Below are 19,014 nucleotides of genomic sequence, written 5' to 3'. Positions count from 1 at the left end.
TAAAAAATACAAAAGCAGTAGGGGCGACCATAAATTATATTAAGGAAAACATATATAGATAAAGATAGATAATTTGAAGGGTTTCACAAAACACTAACTAAATCTGATGTTGTTGGGAGGTGTGATGTAGCTGGAGTGCCTATTAGTTCCCACTTTTCAAGGTAATTTGACTCTTCGTGGCCAATTGTTCTTTCACGGGTGAAAGATTTAAATCCTTTAAAGAAAACCTGGGTGTGTGGATACAACAGCTGAAAGCAAGAGAAGTGGACACCTTCCAACAACATACTCACGCTCACAGCCGCTTGCATCGTGTTTGGCACTGACCTAACCATGCCATCACTCACTCCACGGAAGAAGTAAATAGTGATCACGTGATGGCAACAGGGCCACCAGAGAGCCAGCAGGTGACTGAAGCATCACAGCTACCAAGTAGGTCGCTGGGGAGCATGAGCGAATGCACAAGAACACACGTGCAATTTTTAGCCAAGGAAACTGCGGTCCGCAGTTGAAAATGCCCAAAGCTGCATAAATTTCTGAGGTTTGACTCAGCAATGTGCAATCCTGACATCAAAGCATTAACCAAACATTTGAAGAAACTTTATCTTACTAAAATACCAAGTATCTAATAAATCAATTTTACCAAAATATATAAACATGTAGAAGGATAAGTGCATTTAGTAGAAATACTTACATTAAAAAAATCTCTGAAAATCTTATGAGTCATTCAATGTACACAAACACACAAAGTGGCAATAAGGCTATGATTACTGCTTGGGGTCCTAACTGACATGACCAAGTTCCATATACAATATATATATTTTTTATGCAGTGTCATTGCGGAGTGTGTGTGTGTGTGTGTGTGTATGTAAGGTGGGAATATATTCACACATATGTAGTTCTGTACATCTACACACGCAGCATGCACATTATTGAGAAGTTGCCTCTGGTTCTCTTAGGCATTACCTCCTATCCGTTCTCGAATCTCAAGCAGTTTTGGGGTTGGGGTAGGGTCAAGGACTGGAAATCATCTCGTTTCCGTCCTTCCCCAGTTTGTAGGTCCAGAAGCAGGTCACATGCTGTGATTGGTCCACACTGCGTACGTACGTTAGCTTCAAGTCAGAACCATTCCCTTGACACATCCACACAGACGCTCGCACAGCAGCACCGAAGACCCTCTGTTTAGCCTAAAGTAGAACTTGAACCTTTCATTTTCCAGGGGAAAGTAGATTCTGTAAGCTTTCTCTTTGCCCTCTGGCTTCGTGGTGGGGTCAAGTCTACACTGCTATGCTAAATTGTTCAAATACTACTGGTGTACTGTCTAGTAGGATTCCCCCCCCCCAGTGTTTTGGACCAAGACTAAATTTCCTGAGACTTTAAATACCTAAGACAAATATAAAAACAAAAATCTGCCTATATACCCAGGCCGTTTTTCAGGAATGAGCCACGGAAACACATTCATATTTCATATACCATGGCTTTCTTTTGAGAATTGACTCCCCAACCCTATTATCAGAAGGAAAACAATTCTAGTGGAAATTATGCACATTTTATTTCTGGACCTCATCCTTCAATGCTTAGCTTCAGAACAGTAGAAGGATAGGTCCTTGATTAAAGATAAATTTGAAAAGCTGTTTTTAAAAATCCTGGGCTTTTCTTTTTCATTTTACCTTTCCTTCAGAAAGCACTGAGGACTTAGCACTAAGTAGGTGACGTGAACTGTAGTGACCAGTATCCACCAGATTGAAATGCCCCTCACCAGGGCCCTACTGGGACAGAAAATTTAGTGGTTTAAATGGAATTTGGTAATTCTTAAATATGTCAATGTAATGAGGAGCTACAATACCTCCAAAGTATAAACAGTTCTTTTAGAATCATTGGGACCTCTCCCTTTAGACTCTTCAAACACTGGTTTCTTCTCTTGAAGCTCGGTCTATATAATCTTTAACATTTATAAATGAGTTAGAACATCCATATAAATGCAATTTTTTATTTACCTTTTAAAATATAATTTTAAAGCACATGTTAATCCTATTATACCAACAACCTAGATGAGAATTCTTTGTCCTCAGCAAAAAAACCATAAAGGTTAATTAAGGTCCTAGATCCAACAATTCGTGACTGTTTTTGTAGCTCAGGCCTGGGGGCAGCTTATGATCTCGGGCCAGGGATGACATAGGATGAAAGGCAGCAGCAAGGGTTAATTGGGTTCCTCCCCTGTCCTCTTGGCACTTTGTTGGCAACAACAACAAAGAAGCCCAGAGTAGGTGGTCCCATTTCATGCCCCTTGAAAGCTAAGTTTGGAATGAGCACTAGCACACTGTCGTCACGAACCACGGTGGGTTCAAAATACTTCTGTGATGTTGAGGGCTGGAAACCCATGTCAACCCCAACTAAAGGAGGATAACGCAGAATGACAGTTTTACTATCATGAAATTAATGGTGGACTTCATCAATGTGCCCAAATGGGCAAAATTAGGTTCCTGCCCTAATGAAGCACTCTGAAGTACACTTTGGATTCAGGCAAAAAAAAAAAAAAAGAAGAAGAAGAAGAAGAAAAAAAAAACCTATTACATAGATTGTGCGTTACTTTAAGGGAGATGGTCTTAAATCAAGTAATCCATTATAAAAACTAAAGTCCTTTAATGGAAAACTCTGTCCCTGTCTACAGCTTGACCTCACCACACATTCCCTACCCCACAAAGCATTACCTATACCCCAAAACAGTTTGGCTATTAGAGTCATACTGAGCTGTCACTGAAGGAATATAGTTCATAACAACCAGATATTCCCTTTTTGTTCATTTTCTGATAAATAAAAAAAACTGCAAAGTTCTTACAGTTCATGAAGCAACAAGTCTATGTTAAACTGTAGGGACACCGAAAACCACTAGCGTTAGAGTAGGAGTTGTTGAAGACACTGGGACCTCAATTAGGCATCATGCACTAGAGTCAAGAAAAGAAATAATATAAAAACAAAATGTTCATAAGTTCTGAGGTCCTGCACTTTGTTTTCATACTCTTCGATCAATCAGTTACAGGTCATCCTTGGCTGGACAGTCAAATCAAGTGCCTTTTACAATTTCAGCAGTTTTAAGTAGTAATATTAAAATAACTCATTAAGACCTAAAATCACTGTAACTTAACTTAAAAATCAAAATACTTATAATACAAACTATGTGATTTGAGGAAGAAGGATTTGATTTATAATATTTTCAATTGGTCATTGGTCTCAACATTGGAAGCATACAAATAAAGTTCAAGAACAATACTTTTAAAACATTTAAGGAAATGCGATACACTAGAGATCATAAATTATGTGCAGAGACTGAGACTTATAGACATTTCCAGTATGTACAGCCATTTTCAAATATTACCAGAGTGTAAACATCACTTAAGATAATCATCCTCTATTTCCATTCCTAAAATGAATATAGAGCAAAACTTCCAGTGTGATCCAGATCACTTTTTTTCCCCCGAAGATAAGCAAAAATGGCAAAAAATTTACATTAGCAAGCACTAGTATTACCAGATTTTGACTAATTTAGTCTTTTAGTATTAGAAAAGATCTGCTGAATTTTGTAGTTCATGAATAGTGATTCCTTGTTTCTCAGGATATCAATAAATAGCAAAGCACCACACATCTCAAATATTGATCGAGTATCCAGTATGGCAGTTTCATTATCATACAGCAAATGAAGATAGTCAGAAAGACATACATAGCGACTCAGATCATTGTAAAACACAATGTTACTTTATGTCAATGTTTCTGAGCATTGAATGAATGATCTGTACTAGGGACAATAGGATCAAAGTAGAACAGACAATACTCTGTCACCAAAAAGGAAACAGGCTTTAGGGAGAGACAGGATTATAAGTTTCTAGTGTAGCCAATTCCAGATTTCAGATATTCAGGCAAGCAAAAAAAAAAAAAAAAGTGAGAGATATATATATAGATAGATAGATAGATAGATATAGATACTATATATCTATATCTATCTATCTATCTATCTATATATATATATATATTAATTAAATTAATTAAAAAAAAGTCACAATGTCCAAAAATACAAGTTGGTGCTAGATGGGCAGGGCCCCCTTTACATTATCTGTTACCTGGAACCTTCAAAGGCCTTCCCCAAGCTCTGTGTATACGACCTGTCCAGTGTATGGTACAAAGACCCCCCCCACCATGTAGTAAAAGGAAGTAAAATACTAGCTGAAGATTTGTCTGGCCTCAACTCTTAATCTGCAACTCATCCCTTCCCTTGGAAAATGGATGACCTCATTTTTACAGCCAACGCAGAACCGGAAACACAAGCATAAAAAGCAAAACAACAACAACAAACAATAACTGATCATTGGAAGTGTCTCAAGACGAGTTTATTTTCTCCTCCTTCTGCCCTAGTCTCTTCTTCTTGAATTAGTTGGATGAAATGCCGAAATCCTTCATATACTGGCTTTAAAATCAGCATAACTGTCTCCGCTGGTAGACTGTCTCCTGTGAACTCTCTTAAACAAACTTTACCTGTAACATGGAAATCTCTAAAGAATGAAAGAGAACGGCTCAGAAAAACCATTCAAAACATCTATAAAATCTGTCAGCTCTCCTTTACGGGAACATTCTGTGTGCTCAATAAAATTGCTTCTCTGGTTGAGTGTTACTCACATCTAAATTTTCTCTAACTGGTATTTCTATTTTTCTTAAGAGTACATTTGTTAAAACACTAACTAAGCCCACTTGGGAAATCTTAAGTAGAAAATATGTGACAAGTTCCTGATTGTGTCACAGTCAGGCTGAAGACTAGCCAGAATGTTCCCCAGGAGAGGAAACCTGAAAATGTTGGTTTCCTTAAAAATCAATTTCCTGTTCAATTTGTTGGGGGAATAAAGGAACTACATTATGTGTATCTGTGTCGCTGAACTACTGAACACACAGCGGGAGCAAAGTAAACAATGCATCCCAACATCCTGGGGCTGTGTTAACCTCTGATTTTTTCCTTTGTTCAGCTCAATCTGGAGGACAAATGTTACCCTCAGAACCCCGAGGTAATACCCACATCCACAATCTGAGGGCTTCTGCTTCCTTCTGGGGTTAACAAATCATGAATTCTTTTCTCTCTTTCGGATGCCCAGCAAACAGAAGAGCTTGCTTGCTTTTTGCCACCGGATATAATTATGCGGCCTGGCACCCGTGTTGTTACAGTGGGGTTGTCTCACTGTCCAGACACAAACACTGTCCACACACTGGAGCAGATTCCGGAGCCCCGATCTCTCGGTAGAGTGGGGCTCTTGGCCATGCAGATACAAGCCACTGCATACTTTCAGGATTCCCAGACTGAAAAGTCATGGTGCTCTGAGACATACCATGCTTTTCCTGGGCAGGGTAACACCGATTCCCCCAGGGACACCACCCACCCAACGCAACACAAGAGGGTGGTAAGTAAGAGAAGAGAGAAACACAGCTATTTTGCATCTTTCACAAATGAGACCCTTGGTTTGGTAATAAACAAAGGTGGCTTGGGATTATTTCAGGAGGCGAAAATTAAAAGTGTATTCTATTATTGCAGAAAATGCAGGTATGCCACACGCGGTTCCCCACTGGGCCTAGGGCACATTACCGCTGCCATCAGTTCCTTCTGCCATCAGGTCCCCGGGAGGAGACCAGGGCGGGAAAAGGGGAGAGCTGTCTGGGGGGATGTGCGTTACTGCTCGCCAGCACCCTCTGACACAGCGGTCATCTTTTCTGTCTTTTTAGACTTCCTCTGCATCTGCTCTTGCTCCTTCCTCCTCAGCTTTTCTCTTTGTTTTTCCATCTTCTCTTGAGCCTTCCGAGCCTTCTCGAGAGACACCTTCATTTCCTTGAGTTTTTTTTTGACCACGGCTCGGTCCTGGGATGACGTCATTCCCAGAGCCTAGGAAGGAAATACATAAACAAATTGAACTTGAAAACCAGTGACCTCTCTGCCTAGGAAGAGGCTGATATCACAATGTGTTCAGACTCAAAAACCGATTTAAATATAATCAAAGAGGTAAAAACCTAGAAAAAGCTGCTTACATTTGCCAAAAATCTTCACGCTTAGGGGCTAAGCTTTATTTGCCCTTCAAAGTGCCTAGCACAGCACACCTTAAATCCCTTTAAATACATGCTTGCCAAACTGGTAACTAATGGGTGAAGGAATTTTAAAAAGGGGGGGGTGAAATTCTGTTTCTCCAACTTTTGGGCCATAGACATTTATAGGCAAGAGTATCGCTAAACTTGTCAATATTTTTAAAAGCTAGGAGTGGGCACCTGCTGCCATAGAGGGCCCCAAGAAGGGCAGGGAGAACGGAAGTGGCTTCCTTTTTGCCAATGTAGTCACTTACAATGAGGACCAAAAATGTCTTTGGGGCCGGAATGTTCATGTCAGCATGACTAGCCATTCTCTCCCTGTAGGCAGACCTATAAAGGATTCCTGTTAATGAGGATGTTGCTTAGTGAGCTTGGAATTCAGAATAAGGGGAGTTGGTTGCGTACTCTAAATGTTTCCTGACCTTCAGAATCAACAGCGGGATGCATCCATCTCCCCAACAGGGACAGCCTTGTCAATGGGGCCTTCATAATCACCGACTACTGATTGATCTCTAACCTTTTCAAGACTGTCAGGAGATACTCATCTGCCCTTCAGCCCAACAGGGGGCTGAGGTTGGAAATGGGGAGCCCAATGTAAGCTCTTTTTGCCCTTTTTCCCACAGGGGTGGGTTCACACCCGCCCCCACAGTCTCTAAAAGGGATGGACTGGACAGGTGAAATGAGAGTGGGATGGAGGAGGGGAGACATGGCCTGCACGTACTCGGGGAAGAAAGTTCTGAGGAGACTATCGTCCCACTTTTGGAGAGGTGTGCAGGGAGGAGCAGGGGTGGAGAAGAAATGAATAAAGAAGGAAAGATTCATGGATCTAGGTCTTCACTCTCATGTGATGAGAGAGTCCACGTTGGCCATTATTACAACTCCTACCACACAGGAAGTCAACAGACTTCATTCGTGGACCACATGTCTGGGTAGAAGCAATGGAGTGAGCCCTTAGCTCTCCTACTCGGCAGCATCCTGTTTGATTCGGAATCTCTGACAACTTTCCGAAACTTCGTTTACTACTCAGAAACGATGCAATGTCCTTTCTGCCGACCATTGATGAGAATTCCCTCTCAGACAGGCAGAACACTCTTGTCTCATGGAAACACTTCGGGTGCCATGAGCGACACAACTGACACCTGGTAACCTCACACAGAGACAGAATTCTTTACCTTCAGTTTATTTCCATCCAACTGCAGGAGTTGCTCGCCAGTGACGTTTTGGGCACTGAATTCAGATACATACTGCTCCAGGTTTAGGCTCATTAGCCAGTGGGAAACCTGCTGCACGCTCCATTCATGGACCGCCCGACTCTGACACTGACTGTGTTTGGGAGACTGTCCATCATCAAGGATCTGAGGTAGGAATGTTATGCAGGGTTGTTAAAGGACCAAAAAGCTACGGCTCGCCACGGCCTATTATGCTATCAAAAGGAATTTCTTGCCTACTAGAGCCACATTTATCTTTACGCCATCAAATGAATAATAAGTTACTGGTTGTAGTTGTGTGTGTATCACACATGCATAGTTATCACCTATATATTTTTTTAGGCATTTGGAAATTTAAAAAATTCCCCCAGATAAAGTAGCATTATTAACGTAGGATGTTTACTACCGGAAAATACACTCCAATGTTGCAAGCCTTTATATTAGAACACTTTGGAAAGAGTATGAGATGAGGGAAGCAAGTATTTGATTCATCTCTATATGCAATGCACCACTCTGCGTGCAGCCTCAGAGAAGATGTTAGAGGTCTATAAAAATACATGTAGAAATCGTGAGGTAGCTTCCCCTCCAAAGAGGAAAGCCTTAAGTCCCCAAGCATTGTGAGGGGAAATTTCACAGCCAGGGTTTCATTCGAGCAGCAAGCAAACCCGTGAGGAAGGCGGGGCAGGTAATGTCCATAATGACTTTTAATAAATGAGTCACGTGCGGCTCAGCCCGGAGCACGGAGCAGGGGACCGGGAGAGCTCAACGGTCTGTGGTTCATTCCAAATCTCTGGCTCCGCCCAGGGCACAGCACCACTTTAGACAGTGCAGAGGGTAGCTTGGTTCCTAGAACCTCTAAGCTGAGAGGTGATGAAGGCGATGACAGGTTTGGGAGGAGAGACAGGAGTTACCTCGGGGAACACTGACGAGGGGATGGGGAAGCCGAGATGAAGGCAGAGGGGGTGGAACAGAATGGACCGTGTCAAGGTAGTGGTGATGGGGGGAACGACCGAGGTGCTCCGAGGGTAGAACCTGGTGATCCTCTTGCCTCAGAAACATCGCTCCAACTTAGGGACAGACGAGGGCAGAGAGCAAAATGATTTCACGCACGGAAACCCTCCGGGACAGACACAAGTGTTCTTGTACTGTTTAGGTTTCAAATCATTTTGTGGAGAGAGAAGAGGAGGTTCAAACAATACCACAGAAGCCACCACACGCAGCCCACTGATAGCTCACCTCGTCATCTATCATATCCAGGCTCTGAGTGAGGGAGCAACAAAGGAATCAAAAAGAAAAGTGTTATAGAACTAGGAGACACAACATACACAGTACAAAGACTTAAAATTAAAATCACACCAGGCCTCAAGAGGACGGGCAGAAAAATTTAGGAGACGAAAAGTTTTATAAAACAAAAATCATGTTAGAAAGAAGTAACTTTGAGCAAATATGTGGAGCAATGGTATCTTTATTTACAGGGCCTCTCCTCCTCCCGCCCCCTACTCCATAGTGGCACTTCTGTCCTCTCCTCATCTCTTGGGACACTAAGTCCATCAGTCATGTAATTTCCTGTTTCTTTGGAAACACATTGATCTTCTGGGAATTCTTGGCAATGCTAACTTGACCCTGGCTTCTAAATCAGTTTTTCTCCCCTCTCCACTGCAGTGGTTGTCAATCAGGGGCGACGCTCAACTTGGGGTGGGGGTGATGGTGGGGGTAGGGGTAGGGGGTAAGGGTGATGGTTGGGGGGTGAGGGAGAGAGGGAACGGACAGTCTGAGCCGCTCCCTATTCTTGCTCTCTGGTGCCAAGCCTCCCACACCCACCCACTTGCTCAAAGTCCTCTCAGTGAAGTCAGAGTAATGCAGAGGAGGTCCCTGGAGAGCTTTCAGTGGACTCAGAAATAATACTTTGCCTTCATATTGAGAGAGAAATCATGAAGATTTCACATCAAACAAGAAAACATGGTCCCCATGATTCACACGCAAAATCTACGTTTTCTCGGGGATTGGTGACGGGTACAATGGATGATCTGAGAAGGTGGGTCTGCGTGAGCGCCGCAAGCGTACCTCATCTGACGACAGCGCTAAGGACTGAGAGAGCCCTGCTGTTTTGGGTTCCGCTCCCAGGCCACTGAGGTCTGCTGAACTGGTACTGCTGGGACTGAAGTCATCGTTGAAGGTAAAACTCTGTGAAAGTAAATGAAGCTCAGGGTTAAGTGGGCACAGTGAGAGAACCAGTGGTAGGTGTATCTGCAAGTCCTACAAAGGTTCTCTTTAAGTCATCTTCGGAGAAATTCACATTTGGTTTGGTGATGACCTTCAAGCGGCGGTGGTGGAGGGTACCGTGCCTTTTGCAACTGATGGGGAATTCTGGGCGCTTTCTCTATCAGATGAAAGGATAGGTGTTTTGGAGCAATCATTCTTCAATCCCTCTTCAAGGATACAGGCTTCATTATCCTCTGCAACTGCTCAGAGGAGTAACATTAATAAGCCTATCTTCTTTGACCCTACTCGCGATGAGTAACAGTACAAGTAAAAATACAAGATGGTGTGGAGAGCCTGAGTTATTAGGAACAGATGGCCATCCATATTAGAAAGGTAGCTCGAGCACCCCCTGGGAAGGATCGCTTGCCATGATAAATACTGAGAAAAGGCAGATCGTCCCCTGGATATAACCTTCAAGATGATGAGTTCTGGGGGAGGTCAGAGTCTGACAATACACTCGTAGTTACATGCTAAAATACGACTCTCCCACAGCACCTGCAGAGCTCCGAAGAGGCTGTAGAACAGATACACTCTCCCAATAATCACCTGGGGCCCAACTTCCCCAGAACTTCATCAAAATGTTCAGTGGCTACTCAAGTCAAGTAAATTCAGAATGACCACATGGCTGCACTTGTGAAAATATTTTTTAAACCAAATCTGGAGTCCCTCCAGGACAAGCTAATGGTGGAATTATTCAAACTACGTTTAGATTTCTCAGCTCCAATACTGAAAATGTTTCAAGATCCAAGTGGTCTAGTAGTGCCAAAACTTCTTTTGCTAGTAATTCTAGAATGACTTCCGAGGAACTCTAAGCCCTTGGCCAACACCATCTTGTTCCATATTCTGCTTCCTTAGGAACTGGCCCGTTAGTTTTCCATTAGGCTCCCTGGCCACTGGGTTCTGTCAGTTGTCAAAAATAACTACCGTGCCAGAGGCTGCAGAATTCAGTTCCAAAAAAACCCCAAGTTTTGCTCAAACTTCCGACATGGAGACTAAATCCGAGCTCACGGAGCTAGGCTAGGAGAACATGTAAGCAGGAGAGCATTGAACACAACACATTACTATTTGATATGTCAACAGACACACAACCCACAGCCCTGTCAAGACCTTGTGAGCTGCCGACCTCAAGAAAAGAGTTAAATTCAAGTCACATTAATCACACATTTCTGCTTGAGAAAGAAAAGCGAACACAGATAAAAGGAGACCAAACAACATGTGAAAGTTAGCCACTGTATGTGTTCCAATAAAATGTTAGATAAGGTTTGCAGCGTCATGCTGGAAATAACCATCATGCGTTTAAAAACAAACAACACCCGTGCAATTATATTTTCTATTTCTGCTCAAGTTAGAGAACTTTAGTGATGAGATTATAAGTTTTTCAAGGTGGAAGTATGATTTAAAAAGAAGAGATAAGTAAGGGTGCTATGTCAGCACTGGTTTGTTTTAAAGAGTTTCACTTAGATATATTGAACACATATTCAGTCCCAAATTTATTTGTTTTCCAGTAAATCTCGAAGAGCACAGTAAAAATAGTCTTGTAATGTAATTTAAAGTGGAACGCTTGGTAAACAGATCTATCATACTGTTCCATGATTCAAATGCATCTTTCCCAGCATGGCTTAACTGTCAAACTGAGATTTAATAGCAATATGTGAAAAGACAGGCAAATCAAAGATTAACGTACAATCTAGAATGGAACAGCATTAAGGAAGTGATGGTTAAACGAGGCTTTCCTTTTCCCCCACACAAGAAATACCATGCATGGTTTACTGGAGGGTTATCACACTGGTTTCTCAGGTCCAGAGCAAACACACAAGTTGAGAATCCTTTCCAAAGACTGGAGAGGAGGAAGGATTTGGGGTTTTCTTGTTTGCTTTTTAAATCCATGTGTTTTCTACCTTGGACCCCTTTTTATCTGAAATTAGAGTTTCAGGAGAAGGCTGAAGGGGACTTGTAGGTGAAGGCAGGTCCCTGAAGGAATAGGATCCTTTTCGGCTCTCATTAAACCACGAGAAAGGGATGCACGGCGACCGGGTGGAGGCCTGAGGCGCCGGGGACGGCTTGGGTTTCCAGTGTTCCAGCCTGCTTCTGAAGATCCTGTGTTACGGGGAAAAAATGCGCATGTCAGACAAAGGAAGGACAGGTGTGACACTCGTTGAAGGGAATCCTGAAGGGACTACAAATAAAGTTCAATGTAGCAGTTTGACAAATTGTTCTACACGGGAGAGGAACAATTTTGCAATTTTGACGAGGACATTAATCTTAGTAGCTATCTTTTTTGTATCGAAATGGATTCTAGAACAATGGTCAACAGTTTCATATTGCTATTGCCACAGTGAATTCTTATGAAGTGTTTCTATTAAGTGGATGTGGCTGAACTGAAGTCACAGGGCACCGTCTTTCTGGAACTGCTATTAGGTTAACCATCACGTCATTCCCCTTATTTGGGTGACCGAGCAGTGCCTCACTGCCAGTGACATTAGCTCTCGGCCAGCATTCTTTCCTTGCCTTCTCTGAACTCCTGCTTCCAAGAGTCTGGGATTTTATAAGATGTATTTAAATAATTTGGAAATTTTAGGGCTTATGAAAGTTTAAGCAGAACACACGCCTTATTGGTTTTTCATCACAATTGGAGTGCTAGCCAGCCACATTAGCCGAATCGACTCAGGCATTGATAGAATGACAGATGTCACAGCCGATCGCCCTCACACCCCTTAGGAGGAAACCAGACTGCAAGTCTTAACACTCTATTTGGAGGTCCAGGATCTGTCACCTCTTGAGTACGGGGCCTTGAGGTTTCTCTCAGCCTCTATTTCTCCTCTGTAAAAGGTGGCTATTTTATGTAGCTCCTATGTGGTTGTAAGAATTAAATGAGGTAACAAGTGCGAAAATACCCGGGAAACTGCGAAAGTTTAAAAGCCTAAGGTTATTGTTTAACATTTAAAGGATTCAAAGGTATTTGAGAAACACAGTTTGAAAACAGATATTTTTATGTCTGTGTATACTTGTGTGTTTGTATTTTTCTTCTGGTTAGAGAAAAGGAATTATCAAGAGCCGAGGCAGGAATGGGTGGTAGTTTCTGTGCATCCGGGAAGAGGTCAACCCTCAGTCTGTCCAAATGAGTTTGACACATGCCTATTATTTGTTGCGTGTTGATGTCACGACAACAGAGATTCCCTTTCAGTGAAAAGTGCCTCCACACCACAGCTAGACTGCACACGACCCATGCGCATACAGGACTTCGGTCTTCTCACATCTCACTCCAAATACTTTGAAATATTTTTTACTTCAAATATTTCAAAATAGATTTCAAATTTACATAAACAGTGCAGCTCCCAATAGTTCCTGTTCTTTCCAAAGTTATTGTGAGACTCAAAGGGAACAATAAATGTGAAAACATCTTGTTAATTTACAAAGGTACAGAGATTATAAAAATAGTGACTAAAGAGAACGGAGATGCCAGTGAGGTTTTGGTAGAACACTGAGATCATAAGCTGGGTGACTATCATGATTGCTCACTTAAAGATTCCAGAATATCTGATGGTTATAATGGCAAATTCCTTAAAAAAAGAGAAACACACACACACACACACACACACACACCAAAACAATAAAGGGGACTGTAAAGATAATGGAGAAAGCCCAATGAGAGATGTGTCAACCTTCAGTCTCATCCTAAAGTTTAAACCAAAAAAAACTCTGTATCCTGAAGTCTACTTACTTGCTGTTAAAAGATGGGGTAGGGATTGGGTACAATAACCGAACTTAAGAAACCATGGCAGCAGAGACAGACTGGTCTTCTGGAAGAAGCGGTTTCTATTCCTGGGTCGTAGACCAGTGTGGTGCTTCCCAAACAAGCCTGACAGGAATCACCTGGGGCAGCTGCTCGAATACAGATTCTTGGGCGCCTAGCCTTACTGAATTAGACTCTGGGAGACAGGAAGGGAGGAGTTTGCCTGGAATCTGTATGTTAACAAATGTCTGAGTTGACTCTTGATGTTGTTAGTATCTACATTTATTTCTATTTTCCTGAATGCAAATATGAGGTTCCTGGAGAAGAGGTGACTATTTACAGAAAATTATTGCGCTGAGTCCCCATGCCCTACTTTCTTCTCTCCAGAGTGACAGAATGAAAGCCAGCTGTCATCCTATACTTGGTCTACACTGTTGGTGAGGAATCTTAAAAAATACCCATCTGGATGATAAGATAGGACAGGGACTGCAGTGCTGTCCCCACCTCCCTTCTGGGAAAGGGAGAGACCTCTTATCTCCTTCACGTAAACAAACTCAACTAAGGAAGGATCTTCGGTTCTTACCCTTCAGAAAGTAACACATGTCTTAGGGGGAGATAAGACGAGCGTCTCCAGCCTAACAAGTCTGGGAATGTCTCACGAAGCTGGAGCTCATCTCCTCGCCCCAGCCCACTCCTTGAATACGAAACCACACACCTCATGGGAGGTTAATCTCTGCAGTTCTCGCTATCTTTCCAGTGCTACTTTAGCTTCTAAGGCTTGACTTTTAAGCTCAGGTTCCCCAGTCCAGTAAAAATACTCAGAAAGCTCTAACTGTGCAGATCCATAAAAATATTTTTTCTGCAGTCCCACAGTCTTCTAACTGGGCATGCTTGAGATAAACTGGACCTAGGATTATTTCCCCCTTTGGTTATACCTTTCCGAATCAGTTACTCAAAGGAGCATGGGAGGTTTTTTTTTTTTTTTTTTGTTAAAGATTTTATTTATTTATTTGACAGAGAGAGATCACAAGTAGACAGAGAGGCAGGCAGAGAGAGAGAGAGGGAAGCAGGCTCCCTGCTGAGCAGAGAGCCCGATGCGGGACCCGATCCCAGGACCCTGAGATCATGACCTGAGCCGAAGGCAGCGGCCCAACCCACTGAGCCACCCAGGAGTTTTTTTTTAAGAGTTCCATCCACGATTCAAAAAGGTACAGTAGTGCTTAAATATATGGATATTGTTTTAAAGTTGGTAAACAGGCCATAATTAATGACAGCATGACTCTCTTGTCCTGCTCCCAAGTGAACTTTGTAAAACACTTCTGGGACAATCACCACCATCCCTATCTTTTTTTTTTAATTAGACGGGAAATAAGAATATTGTTGCCCACCTACTGTCATCCTAATGCCTAACTTGAAAAGGACTTTGGGTTCAAATTCTGACCATGGAACATTTCAAACAGAAGCTCATGACCACATATAATTAAACTCTTTTGTAAGAGCCTCCTGCCAGGAGAATATTCAAGACTAATAATTCCATGAGGACTTGTGCATCCAGCACTGAACATAGGACCAGAGGCCACAGTGTGAGTATGATGAGTGACATCATGGAGGCTCAGCTTTGGGGGACATTCGGAGGCTTTCTTCTCCAGCTTTCTATCAAGATGATGGAAGGACTAGAGTCATTATCACATAGAAAGCAAAGAAAGCCCACTTCTAAGGAAATAACCAGTGTCCTCACAACTGCAAACCATTAGGTCCTGAAATCCTTGGAAGAGAATTTTCCAGGTCTCCAGGAGGTCTGGCTGTGTCCCTGCTGAGGTGGTATCTTAGCCTTGACTCTAAAACCCTATGAACTGAAGTAACTGTCTCCTACTATCCTGAATTGGTCAGTATGCTTCCATTTGCTTTGACCTAGCGTATATTCATTAAAAGAAGCAAACTCTCCATTACTTCATAATTACAGATCTATCAGCTTACCAGACATGCTTTCTAAAATAAATACCAATTTCCTTTTGGACAACTTGAACTCTTGGGCCTACAAAAGGACCACAGAGAGCTTGGAAGCAATCATGCCATTACTAATCACTCATAGTCTCTTCCATTCGATGGAGGAATCTGTTAAGGATAATGTAAAATTTGGGGCGCCTGGATGGCTCACTGGGTTAAAGCCTGTGCCTTCGGCTCAGGTCATGATCCCAGGGTCCTGGGATCGAGCCCCGCATCGGGCTCTCCGCTCGGCAGGGAGCCTGCTTCCTCCTCTCTCTCTGTGCCTGCCTCTCTGACTACTTCTGATCTCTGTCTGTCAAATAAATAAATAAAATCTTAAAAAAAAAAAGAATAAAGTAAAATTCTTCCCTCTCTCCTTACTGCTTCCCTTCCCTTCCCTTTCCCTTCCCTTCCTTTCCTCCTTCTCTCTGTTGCACTTTTTGACTCTGAGAGCAGGTTATGGTAAAGATCTCCATAGAGATCTTTAATAATGCCCTTAAAAATCAAGACTGGTAGAAATGGATCTGAAAATAATTTCTGGAGGATCAAAATAGGTATATGTTCAGTAATTCATCTTTTTTTTTTTTTTTTAAACTTGTACACTAATGTCTCACTATTGTTTTTGGTGAAAATGGAATTACAAGTCATTGATGTAACCCTGGTTTGTTTTATTGTTAGGAACCGGGAAAAAGTCTTCAAATAAAATCTCTGTCATATTAAATTGTTGGGGGGGGGTGGGGGAGATGAGGTGGAGATAATCACTGTTTCCTGGCATTCAAATGGTTTATAATTAACAACTCTACAGAGCAGTTAACCCAATTACATACATCCTGACACCAGTTTGTTCTGGGGTCAGCACCCCAAAATTAAGTTGCTCAGGTAAACATTCCATAGTAATTTTTTTTTTATTTGTCTTAACTTCAAATACAAGGTGTGTGAGGTATTCAGAACAGAATTGAATGTCATCAAGATATAATTAGGAGTTCAGGAGCTGCCAGAACAGAAAATGTGTAAGCAGAATATAGAATTTAAGCAGGAGTTAAGGAGGTTAATTAAGGGAAGTTAGGTGCAATCAGAGGAAGGGCTGCAGACTTCCATTTATTCACCTCAGATGAAGTAATTCTGTTAGGTTCTCACATCCACTAAGGAGACCTTGGTTGTAAAGCCAGACCCTTCTAAGGGCACTTGGAGACCCCGACAGATCACAGCTAGGACAAGCAGGTGTCCATCTGCAGTGCAGGCCAACCACCACTGACATACTTTGCTTCTACCTTCAGTTATGGTCCGAAGACTCCCATTAATAACCAACAGCCCATCTGAGATGGTCCCTGTAGTGTTTAACCTTAATTTCTGACAGGGTTCTGGACACGCTACCACAGAATAAGGCAACTTGGCCTAGCACCTATTTTAAGCAAACATTTTAAGGAATTTGAGAAATGGCAGGTATACGAAGGGTTCTTTGACCTCCCCTACTGCCCCCCAAGCAGATCATAAGATCTTTTGAGAGAGGTGCCTTCCCTACACCTGGGGGAAAGGAACATCCTTATCTCTGTTGATGCAAGGACACAAGAGGAATCTGAAGGAACAGTGGTTTTGGGAACGAACAGGCCTTGCTAAGTTTCCACTGTTTACTACTCTTAGTTCATACCCTTTTGTCCTCTCAACATTTTTTCCAAGACTTTCCACTTTTCAACAAACCTAGCTTTAAAGTGCTCAGGTTTAACTACTTCTTTGGTCTTCACTTCCTGATAAAGGCTCCTGCATCACACAAAACTTACGTCAAATCAAAAATCAATGTGTAAAAAAAAAAAAAACAAAAAACCAAAAAACAATGTGTATGCTTTTCCCTTATTAATCTGTCATCTGCCAATCTAATTTATAGGACTCCAGCTGGAAAACCCAAGAAGGTAGAAGGAAAAAGGTATTTTTTGCCCCCTCTTCTTTCAGATGAGACGGAGAAACTCTTCCCTTAATGAATCCTCCCCACCCTGGGAAGGTTTAAAATGAAACAGCAAGATGATTATAAAAAAAATATTTGATATTTCAAATAAAATCAAATAAAAATTTGATATTTCAAAACAAAAACATTAGGTTTAGGAATAATAAATATATTGCTTAGGAGTTAAGAAAATCTGTATTATTAGGAATCTGAGAGAGAAGTTTGTCTATCGATTCTATTTTAATATGTTTAATTGGTTAAGGTGAAAAATAACCAAAGTGATAAGAGCTCTGGGTGATTATATAGTCACTATGCTACCATTTTAATTTACTAGATTTTCTAGAGTTTTTTTCAAGTGGAAGAGTGTTGATGTTGTTAGGAATGTCAGAGTTTGTCAGCTTTCAAGCACTCAGACGTACTTAAAAAGAAAACTGAGTAGGTTAAATTTATAAGCGCAGTTCTCTAAGAACAGGACCGACAACTACAGGGGGAACAGGTCTGCTCTACTGAGGCTAAGCTAAGATTATTCAAAGGTCCCTAATAAAATGACTGCATTTCTTTATATACAAATTTACTAGATGTATAAAATGAAACAACAAGATCTGTAAGAAGAACTAAAACTCAAAAAAAAAAAAAAAGGCAGGTTTTAAAACTGGAGACTTTAATAAATTACTTTAAATTTACAACCCAAATAACTCTCTTTTTAAGGAAAGCCATCTTTGGGCATGAAAAACCATCAAGTGAGGGGCGAACCCGCAGAAGTGATATTGTTCAAGTTAACCACTCTGTAGGGGCTTCACTGAGTTTTCACTGTCACGGTTCAGGCCTTAAATTCTCGCTTTGAAACTTGCCGGGATGAAATCATTTCACCATTCTCCTCTGGCCATTTACAACTGCATTTTGTTTCCTGTTTTTAAAATCATTTGCTTTTAAAGAAATTTGGCTCCTCTTTGGTTCTCTATGGGTCAAGTTTAGGCAGAGGTGCGGTGCTTTTCTCTTCTGGCGCACAGTCACTATTGTTGAAGATGTTCTATTTTAAGTACCAATGTTACTTTCTTTTTTTTTTTTTTTTACTTTATTTTTTTTTCCAATTTATTTATTTTCAGAAAAACAGTATTCATTATTTTTTCACCACACCCAGTGCTCCATGCAAGCCGTGCCCTCTATAATACCCACCACCTGGTACCCCAACCTCCCACCCCCCGCCACTTCAAATTGAAAGGGGAGGTGAACCATGAGAGACTATGGACTCTGAAAAAACAGTCTGAGGGGTTTGAAATGTTACTTTCTGTTTTATCGTTTTTTGCCTTACCCAATTTGCCTTTACAATAATTTATATTGTTATATCTCTTGTATCTCTGTGTATAAACAGATTATATTGGGAACACAGAGGAGTAGATATGTTCAAAAAAGAATAGATAAACAAGAGTACATGTATCGTGATGAGCACTGAGTAACACATAGAAATTATTGACTCACTATGTTGTATACCTGAAACTAATTATATTTCAATAAAAAAAGTAAAAAAAAAAGAACAAACATGAAAATACCAATTTATAGATCAACAGAATGAGTTAAAACTCAAAAAAGGATGTTTTTCATAGAATCATAGGGATCAGGGCCCCTGGGTGGCTCAGTGGGTTAAGCCTCTATCTTCGGCTCAGGTCATGATCTCAGGGTTCTGGGATCAAGCGCCACATCTGTTCAGCAGGGAGCCTGATTCCACCCCCCACCCCCGCCTGCCTCTCTGCCTACTTAAAATCTGTCTGTCAAATAAA

At 41.6% G+C, this 19,014-nt stretch overlaps 1 protein-coding gene across 11 annotated transcripts in view; it reads right to left on the bottom strand.

Annotated features, from left to right (window-relative positions):
• Positions 1–4,357: 4,357 nt before the first annotated feature.
• Positions 4,358–19,014, bottom strand: part of PPP1R9A (protein phosphatase 1 regulatory subunit 9A) — a 299,215-nt gene continuing 284,558 nt past the window's right edge. For 4 of the 11 annotated variants that reach the window (XM_044246057.1, XM_044246056.1, XM_044246059.1 and 1 more), the window contains 5 exons: positions 11,477–11,675; positions 9,381–9,500; positions 8,553–8,576; positions 7,281–7,463; positions 4,358–5,911 (listed from right to left, as the gene is read on the bottom strand). In XM_044246057.1, coding sequence (XP_044101992.1) covers positions 5,702–5,911; positions 7,281–7,463; positions 8,553–8,576; positions 9,381–9,500; positions 11,477–11,675 — 736 coding nt within the window. In that variant the 3' untranslated portion in view covers positions 4,358–5,701. The remainder of the gene's footprint in view (positions 5,912–7,280; positions 7,464–8,552; positions 8,577–9,380; positions 9,501–11,476; positions 11,676–19,014) is intronic. The other 7 variants (XM_044246058.1, XM_044246061.1, XM_044246064.1 and 4 more) reach the window with 4 other exon arrangements.

Source organism: Neovison vison, chromosome 4, assembly GCF_020171115.1.
Source record: "Neovison vison isolate M4711 chromosome 4, ASM_NN_V1, whole genome shotgun sequence".
In the NCBI taxonomy this organism is placed as follows: domain Eukaryota; kingdom Metazoa; phylum Chordata; class Mammalia; order Carnivora; family Mustelidae; genus Neogale; species Neogale vison.
Note: the sequence above shows the minus strand (reverse complement) of the source record. Positions and strands in the feature narration are given on the sequence as shown.